The sequence below is a fragment of the Rhinolophus sinicus genome, linkage group LG01, assembly GCF_036562045.2.
Source record: "Rhinolophus sinicus isolate RSC01 linkage group LG01, ASM3656204v1, whole genome shotgun sequence".
NCBI lineage: Eukaryota > Metazoa > Chordata > Mammalia > Chiroptera > Rhinolophidae > Rhinolophus > Rhinolophus sinicus.
In genome coordinates this window covers 191,428,424-191,438,066 of record NC_133751.1, presented here as the reverse complement: position 1 = coordinate 191,438,066, position 9,643 = coordinate 191,428,424, and the positions used below count along the sequence as shown (strand labels likewise).

General features: G+C 51.9%; 1 protein-coding gene across 5 annotated transcripts in view; it reads right to left on the bottom strand.

The window, feature by feature from the left end:
* Positions 1-4,980: 4,980 nt before the first annotated feature.
* IGFBP2 (insulin like growth factor binding protein 2) overlaps positions 4,981-9,643 on the bottom strand; it is a 30,485-nt gene continuing 25,822 nt past the window's right edge. For all 5 annotated transcript variants that reach the window (XM_019727057.2, XM_074312978.1, XM_019727059.2 and 2 more), the window contains 3 exons: positions 8,389-8,618; positions 7,501-7,641; positions 4,981-5,514 (listed from right to left, as the gene is read on the bottom strand). In XM_019727057.2, the coding sequence (XP_019582616.2) occupies positions 5,350-5,514; positions 7,501-7,641; positions 8,389-8,618 (536 nt within the window). In that variant the 3' untranslated portion in view covers positions 4,981-5,349. The remainder of the gene's footprint in view (positions 5,515-7,500; positions 7,642-8,388; positions 8,619-9,643) is intronic.

Below are 9,643 nucleotides of genomic sequence, written 5' to 3'. Positions count from 1 at the left end.
GACTTTCTTTTGCTGAGGTGCTGACGCATGGGGGCGGGGTCAGGAAGAATAACGTGCAGGCCGGCTGAGCTGGCCTGGGTCACCCCACGTGGCACCACCTGCCCTGGGACTGGCTCCTGGTCTCTCCACTGAAAGCTGCTCACCCTGCCATGGCCCACGTTCTGCCTGGAGCGGGTGTGAGCAGGACTGTTCTTCACTTGCTCCTGCCCCTTTGGGGCTCATCTCGCCCCTGCCCCACCCCTAAGCTCCTCCCTCCCCTGACAACCCTCATCTAGGAACTTCTAGGATTCTGGCTCCCACCTGCTCCAACCCTTGCCCCACCCCCACCACACAGTTCAGTGGTCATCACAGCACCTTAGTGATCACACATTCACCTGGGGTCCTTGTGATCCAGTACGACTGGACGGGGGCCTGCGTGTCTGCCACCCTCACCCCCAGTGGTGTGTGGCGCGTCCGAGGCCACACTTTTAGAAACACTGCTCTGTTACAACCCTCAACAGTACAGGGTCTCCTCCATCCATGAAGCCGCACTCCCAGCCTTGGTACCTAAAGGGTTCCACTCGGGAAACGTGAAAAGCCCGCTCTTCCATCCCAGTCCTAGTCTACGATGACATTGAGAGAAATGGGGAGAGGGGGAAGCAACGTAGCGTTTTACTTAGTGGTGAATGAGAGTCTCTGGTCTCCCCCGTTCTAGTTTTCGACCCATCGATGCTCCCAGTGCCCCCCAGGTAACTCAAATTCAACATGCCCAATTGAACGCATCCTGCAAGCTCAGGTACCTTGCCTATCTTATCTTGCATCTTATACCTTACAAGTACAAGTTCAACAGTAAGAACAAAATTTGAACTCATCGTCTTTCCCCCTAAATTATCTCTTCTTCATCTCCCTTCACCTCCTCCCCTTCCTCCTCTGTTTGGTATCTCCGACAAAGGCACCACTCTCTACCCAGTTGCCCCAGCCTGGGCATTTATCAGTCTTGACTCCATTTACCCCCCACATCCAGTAAGCCCTAGGAATAAACTACCTCGCTGACAACGCTTACATCTGACCCTTCTCTCCACCTCCCCTGCCTAGTTCAGACCACACTCACTTCTCACCTGGATCCTGCTGGGCCTTTCTACCCACTTCCATTCCGTGTCTTGTCCTCCATGCTAGACATATCAGTTGGAGTTCACTTTCTACAACATACATCCAGTCATGCCCATCCTCTGATTAAATTCCTCCCTTGGCTCTTGGGAGCTTCAGTCCAAAGATGAAATCCCTCAGCAAGACACCCAGCATCCTACCCGACAAGCTTCCCTCTGGCTTCCTCTCCAGCACCCTTCTAGCTGCACCCTCCCTTTACCACAGGTAGGTCTCTACTATCATCGTGTAGCTCATGCTGTTCCCTCTGTCTGAACCCCGCCACACACACACACACACAGCCTTCCTTTTCCCTGAATTTCTACTTCTTCCTTACAATTCTGTTTTTTGCACCCCTTCTGAGACATATCTATTCCTCTTAATTGCACCTGCGTATAAGTCTGTCACATCCCTGGTCATCACGGAGTTATGTGGCTTTTTCCCTCCTCTAGAATGTCAGCCCTTCAGGACAGGGACCATAATCTTTTTCAGCATCATATCCTAAAACCCGAACACTGAGCCTAGAATACAATACTAAGTATATTTACACAGCATTTCATATATGACAGAAATTATTTTATATATGCAAAGCAATTCTTTGGGAGAAATTATCTCAGTATTTAAAGATGAAATAAATGAGGTTCAGAAGTTAGAAATGTGTCCAAAGCCACATAAGCCATAGTTAGTAGGGTCCAAATTCTGTTCAAAGGCTGCCTCACCTCCAAGCCCATGCTTTCAACCACCACAACATACGTACTGTGTTTCCCCGAAAATAAGAACTAGCCGGACAATCAGCTCTAATGCGTCTTTTGGAGCAAAAATTAATATAAGACCCAGTCTATATCATAATTATAATTATATTATAATTATATTATATTTTATATTATATCATAATTATATTATATTATATTATACCGGGTCTTATAGTAAAATAAGACTGAGTCTTATATTAATTTTTGCTCCAAAAGATGCATTAGAGCTGATTGTCTGGCTAGGTCTTATTTTCGGGGAAACATGGTAGCTAGTGTTCAAGACACCCCGAGAGATGCAGTCACTGCAGCACTGATTCTCCAAATTCAGAGGGCACAAGGACCAACCGGACAAGCGTCATGGGCATGCAACCTGTGCAGTTACACAGGGCCCCGCACTTGATTTAATGCTCTGCTGTTGTTGTCCTGAAATTCCTAATATTTTCTGAGCAAGGGGTTCTGTCATTTCATTTTGCCCTGCGTCCTACGAATTAAGTTACCTAGAAATTAGGTGATTCTACAAATGAGAATCACTCAGAAGGCATGTTTTAATGCAGATTGCCAGGTCCCTTCCTAAGGTTCTAGCTCAGGGGTAGGTCTCATTATTCCGCAAGTTTAACAAGCGGCCCAAGCTGACTCATTCTGGACTCCTGACACCACCCATCCACCTCTTAAGCAAAATAGACTCCCTGGCCGAGGGTAAGATCAGCTGCAGTCCCCCTATGCTGCCACACAGTGGCAGTATAACCTCAGTGTCTGCCAACTGGCAGAGGGTGAGCAACTGGGTTGACATCTTCGAGTTCCCTGCTCACACACCCATAAAACCCACCTCTTCAGAGGGTTTAGAATACATACAAAGAGGCTACCGGCAAGTGACATGGAATTGCTCAGGCAGATCGTGGCACCCTCAGGAGCACGCAACAAAAATGTTACAGAAAGGACCCAAGCAAGTTGGCAACCTTGGGGCATGCGGGCTGACATGAGGGCTGACCCCAGCAATGGCCCCATGATAACCCCTTGTCATGAGGGGTCTCTACTCCCGCTCCCCGTTAAGAATGCAGGATATGGTGAGGCCAAAAAGGAATACCAACTGAGCCATAGACAGGGGAATATAGTCATACCACTATCTTCCCGCTGGCGGCTGGGTTGGAGACACAGGAAACAGGAGCCACACGATGCGCAATCCACCAGCCAGCCACTTCTCTGCCAACCAACCGACCCCCTAGCGTAGCCACGGCAGTTATATTAGTGGCCAATGGCTCACTGGTTACAGCTGATGGCCATCCAGCCACAGCAGATGGCCATCTGATTACAGCTGATGGCCATCTAATAACCAAGCCAGCACTTTTCCATGTGAGGGCGAGAGCCTGGAAACTGCTCTCCTGGCTCTGTCCCCACATCCCTATTTTATATGCCTAATTTTCAAAGCACATTCACATCCACCATCTCACATTAATATTACCATTATTTGAGGCTGAAATCATCCCCATTAGACAGATGAGGAAAACTGAGGCTTGGAGAAAGTGAGTGGCATAGCTCCAGGGCAGGGGACTAATGGACTGGATTCAAACCCAGGTGTTCCGACTCCAGCATTCTTCTTGCCTCTTCCCTGGCTTTGCATTAAAATCACCTGGAAAACCTTTTTAAAAATTCCTGCCGGGGCTCCATTCCAGATCAAGCAGATCAGAATCGTTGATGGTGAGGCATTGGCGTGAGCTTTTTGGTTTGGGGTTTTTTTTAAGTGCTACAATCAATTCAAATGTTAGCCAAAAGTTAAGAAGCACTGCACTTCCCAGGAGAGCAAGCAGGGGCTGCCCTGGGACAGCAATCAGCTGCTGACTGCAGCTGAGGGGACGGGAGAGGGGTGGCGGAGCGCCCATCAGTGGAGGAAAGAAAATGAGACCTTCAAGTAGGGGCTGCTGACTTCAAGGGCGCAGATCCTACCCGTGCAAAAGCTCTGCCGGCTCTCTCCAAGCAGCCCGCCTTGCTTCCACCCACAAGGGGGCGGTATAACTCAAGGTTGAGCAGCATCCACGTCCTGTGGAGTTAGGGGGCCCCAGGAAGTGGAGGTTGGGCACTTCTGGGACCCTTTCCGCATCTGTAAAGTGGAGCTAATAAATAGTGCTTCATTTGTGGATTTATGAGGATTCACTTTATTAATGTACTTCCGGGACGGCCAGCCACTAGATAAGGGACCAAACAAACGTCCTGCCGGCTTTGGCCTGGTGCACTCTGGCCGGGGATCTCTGCTTTGGGGGACCTGGTTTTCTTCTCCCAGAAGACAAGCTCATCTTACCCGGGTAAGGGCCCAGGTGTTCTGCTTCTCCTGAGCTTCCCGTCCCCTCCTCAACACAGAAGACAGGGTAACGAGAAAGGTAGGGCTCTGTGCCATGCACTGGGAAAGGGAAGAGGGGTGTACAGTGGGCCTCAAAACACTGAGCACGCCTTCCCATTGCAAAGTGGGGGGTCCCCTGGAACTCACCAGGGGTTGAGGAGCTTCAGAAATAAGGTCCACATCTGTGCCTGTTTCCCTAGTCCTTTTGTTAACATTTGCTGTCGTGGAGCCAGTGACTTGAGCCCTCAGAGCAGGGCCCGAATTGGGAGGCAGCACCTTTGTGTGAACACGCTGGACCACAGCAGCTCCACTCCCTTGCTTGCCTCGGGGGCTGAATTTGCCATCTCCCCTCCCTGCCCACATTCCATGCAGAAGGGAGCTCTCCTTATTTCAGGGGCCAGATGCCCCCAATTCCGATGTTTCCATGTGCCCTTTCTCCCTTTGTGGTGTCATCTGAATGTAGGTGAGAGAAAGGCAGACACGGGCTCCACCTCTCCTCACCCAAGGGTGGGATGGGGCCCAGGGGGCCTCAGTTGGGTGTCCAGACAGGCTGCACAGGAGGGTCCCACATGGATTCAGAACTTCAAGTTTTCACAGGCCAAGGCCACTCAGAGATCCCCCTTCTTCTTGCCCCATCCTCCTTCTTATGAATGGGGAAACCCAAGATGTGCTTTTCCCACTTCCCCTGGAGTTGGGGTGGAAGGAGGTCATCAAGCCTTGGAACTTCTTGAGGATAGGAGGGGTAAAGACTCAAAGCAAAAGACAGATACACACTTTATTTTTCCATCATTTAATCTTAAGCAAAAGAGACACAGGGATTCAAAAATAAAAATTCCTTTTCCCCCCTCCCAAACCTTTACCCCAGCTCTGCCTCTGCAACCTCCCTTTCCTCCTCAGCAGGGACTGGAGAAGGGAAGGTGCAGGCCTCTCCCGCTGGGAGGGGCAAGGTGTGTGGGGGGTGAAAGGGGCGGGGGAGGGGGGTGCCTAGCTCGGTGCCCGGTCTCTTTCCAAATATAAATACATGTGTCAACTCCTGGGAAATCCTCCCCCACCCACCACCCAAGCACTCTCCTCTCTGCAGGTGTTTGGAGAGGGGGTGGGGCAGGGGTGCCAGGCACCGGCGGCTGTGGGGCTGGCTGTGGTCTACTGCATCCGCTGGGTGTGCACCCCGCGAGCCTCCTGCTGCTCATTGTAGAAGCGATGACACTCGGGGTCCCCCCGGATGGTGGGGGCTCCCTGGATCAGCTTCCCGGTGTTGGGATTCACACACCAGCACTCCCCACGCTGCCCGTTCAGAGACATCTTGCACTGAGGAGAGAAGAGGAGGCAGTGGAGAACATGTCCCTGCAGCCACCAGCTTTCTTCTGGTCACTCAACCCGAGGTGCGAGCTACGGTGGCACCGAGCCAGCTGTGCAGGCTACGACTTCTCAACCTTGAATGTGTGCCGGGGAATCTTGCTAAAATGCAGGTTCCCGTTCAGTGAGTCTGGGGTTGGCATGGCTAACAAGCTCCCCTGTGACATTGGTGCTTCCGGCCCTGGGACCACACTCTGATTAGCAAGGCTGTGGGGGGCACCCAAAGATGAAAAGGCTCCGCCCTCAGCTGCAGGGAGGTCCCATCCAGTGGGGGACCTGGTATACTGGAGTTTAGTCATAGTGTGAGGTGAAAATGCACATAATGGTAAAAGTGAAGGCTGGCACAGGTCCTGCTCTGTGCCAGACTCCATGTAAGCAATCTGCGCTGCTCGTGTACAATTTGCATCTAACGTAGATATTCATTTAATCCTCACAACCACCTTGTAAATTAGGTACCGTTATTTCACCACTTTACAGAGGATGATACAGCAGCACAGGTGGGTTAGGAAACTTGCCCGACGTCACACAGCTAGTAAGAGCCATAGCTGCCATGCAAATGTAGGCATTGTCCCAGGGTCTCTGCTTTACCCACAAATGCATGGTTCTTGCAAATTCCTTTAGTTACCCGTAAGGTACTGCACACAGCCTGTTTTTTATTAGAAGAGATCGCTAGTTCTTTTGAGCTCCAAATGAGGTAGCTGGCTTACATTCAGAGGGCACGTGCACAAATAGCTTTTAACACTAGACTGACATTTGGAGAGGCAAGCTGCCTGCACTGTGAAGGAGTGGGGAAGTGAGACACCCCCACTCAGGGATCAGCAGAGCCCCACATCCCATCTCCTGGCTCCACACATCAACCCTTCACGTCACTCTGAACTCCCGCCAGGATCACCAGGGGAGTTTTGAAAACTCCATTATCCAGCAAGCACTCCAGACTCACAAAATCTGACACTGTGGAGATGCAGCCCTGTCATCTGTACTTTTCTGAAGCTGCCTGGCAGGTCCCCGTGTGCAGCCAGGGCTCAGAACCGCTACTTGAAAACAGGAAATGGGATGGCTGGTGGAGCCCACACTCTTCTCCCACCCATTCCTTCTCTCCACCTTAAGTGGAAGGCACACATGCTTGTTCTCCCGATAGAGGCGATGAGTTGGAGCAGGTGAGGGGTGGGCCGGGTGAAAGGATAACCGATCAATATTGAACAGCCAACTAACAATCAACACTACAAACTCTATGCGACTGTGAAAAATACTGATAATGTTACGGAGAAATACTGTGTGTGCTCATTGATGATTAGATGGCAGATTATTAGAAGAACAGACAATAGAAGGGGCGGGAGGAGAGGGCTCCAGGTGGTTTACTCACTTTCCTAATTTTCTCTAATGCACTAAAATGTTGTTCTACTACCATTTTTAGAAATACTTTAAGTGACGTTTCTCCATCCCTGATTCTCCATTCCCTGAGATCCTTGAAAACCAGAGGCTACTTGGTCAATGGTTTTAAATCAGTGACTCTGGAAGTGTGGTCCGCGGACCATCAGCATGCCCTGGGAGCTTGTTAGAAATGCAAACTCTCGGTCCACACACAACCTTCTGAATGGCAGGCAGTCTCTGGGACTCAGGCCTGGGCATGACCACCAGGTGACTAATAATAAAGGTTGAGATGCATTAGTGTAAGCCCACACACATCTCTTCTCCAAGAGACTCACTCCCAACCTGGTACCAAGTGCTGCCATTGGGTAGCTGGGTAAGTGGAGTCAGCCTCCGCCAGGCCTGAGACCAGGGAGGGAAGCCCCCCCCCCCTCACTCTGGCAGGTGACATCCCCATCACCTTACAGAAGTCTAGTTCTCCTGGGCTTGGCTCTCAGACCTCAGAGGATGACAGGTAGGTGGGGCAGAAATAAGGCACACCAGGGGCCCAGGGCTGAGATCTTCTCTCACCTGTTTGAGGTTGTACAGGCCATGCTTGTCACAGTTGGGGATGTGCAAGGAATAGAGGTGCTCCAGAGGGCCCCGCTCATCTGGAAGGCGCATGGTGGAGATTCGCTCCAGGACCTGGTCCAATTCCTGCTGGCAGGGGGTCTGTGGGCACAGAGGATTCTTAGAGAATGAGTTCACAAAACACTGGCCCTGGGAGCAAGCTCAGAAAGCTCGTGCACGGGAAGGGGCTTCCCCAAGGCCACACAGGTAGTGTTGGAGGAACAGGGATCTGTGACCCCAGCTCTGAGCTCACTACCGTATCACTGCGCCTGACCCACCCCTCAAGAAAGTTGCATGGCTGTGAGTTTTCACTCCTCCCCTCGTTCTGTGTCAATGGCTTTCAGAGGTCAAGATGGGATCTACTTGCAAATACTGAATTCAAGTGGTTGTCTCTAGCTATCTCTACCGAACCCACTGGCCCAAGCTCCACTATTTTCCATAAACCCAACCAAGACCGAAGACAGCAGAGCTGGGCTGGAAAGAGGAAGGGGGCAAGCTGAGTGAGGGGAAGATATCATAACAAGAGTGAGCCAGTTCAGGTGGAACCGTCTTCATCTCTAACATCCATTTTCTTCGCCTGTGTCCCAAAGCCAAGCAGAAATGTGGAAGTTTTAGACGGGACTTCAAGAAACCACATGCCAGTCCATTTCACAGCCAAAGACACTGAGGCTCCCAAAGACACTGATTGGCTGATCATCTGGAGGCCCCTGAATATTAGGGGCAGTACCGGAAAGGACTTTACGTGCAGGCAACACAGGACGTGGATCTTATTGGGGTGCCCCCCCCCACTGTGAGACTCCTGCATATCCTCCCACCCCCCTAACCAGACCCAGCCCAACCCCTTCTAACCCTGGCAGGTGGCGGGCGAAGCTTCTTGGGCTCCTCCAGGCCGAGGTGATGCTTGCCACCTTTGCCCAGTTGGCGGTGCTGCTCCGTGACCTTCTCCCGTAACACCGCCAGCTCCTTCATGCCCGATGTGAGCGGCTTCCGGCCAGCGCTGCCTCCACCTCCCAACATGTTCGTAGTCCCGACCACGTGGTTCTCAGCCAGGCCTCCCTCGGCGTGGTCATCGCCACCGTCTGCAGGAAGAAGAAAAGCTCCAGGTCCAGTTTCCAGAGTTGGGCCCTCCAGGGTCTGTCGGGACCCCTGATAATGAGGAGAATGCAGACAACTAACATCTTAGCAAGTGCACTGAGCAATGTACGTGGTTATCGGTTTCGGTTTCACAGCAACTCTTCATATTAGCACCCTCCCTTAAATGCCTGGGATGCCTGTTGTTCTGCCTTCGTCCTAGGAGGCGGGCAGAACAAAGAAGGATGAACGTGGCTTCAGGGCCCTCACCATGGGATGGGATTAAGTCCCTTCTGGAGTCCGTCCTTCTTCCCTAGGAAAGACCTCCCTGAATTACCTGCCATTAACCCCCCAATTTAAGGGATTCATCATTCATAGTCTGAAAGGGCACGGATCGGGGGTTTTTAAAACACAGCCGCCACATCTGGCAAGAGAGTGAGAAGGTGCAGCCACATCACCCCCAGAACCTAGTTTCCAACACCCCCTGCTGTGACTCTTCATCTGCCCGGCTGCCCCTCCTCTCCTTCCCCTAGTGCCTTGCTCCAAAGGCTGCTGCAGCAGTGCCCCGGTGGCCCTGCTTTGTTCCCACGTCCATCTATGCATGCCACTGCTGTCCCGCAGTACAAGAGCCCCGACAACAGGAACGATGACCTCCTCAACTTTGACGTTTCATCTTATCGCATCCAGATGTTCGTCCAAGGAGCACCTGTTAAGTGTCTTTCGGCTTTCTTAAACCTCTAGTTAGTCAACAACAGGGAACGACTCCTGCTGTGTGCACAGCTCAGGTGGAGGGGGCCTTGAGAGCAGTCACCAACTACCATGGTCTCACGCTGGCTTAGGCATGTCCAGCCAGGGGAACAGAATGGTATGGAAGAGTGGGAACGAGGGAGACGTGGCTCCTGGGCTGGAACGCGAGCAGCCCCTTGTCAACACAACAGAGCAAACAGGGCCTCAGCTGACGCTGGCCCGAGTGGCTCCCCTGCAGGTCCCAACAAGACCTGGGGGCGTGGAGGGAGAGTTTCTAAACGAGTCT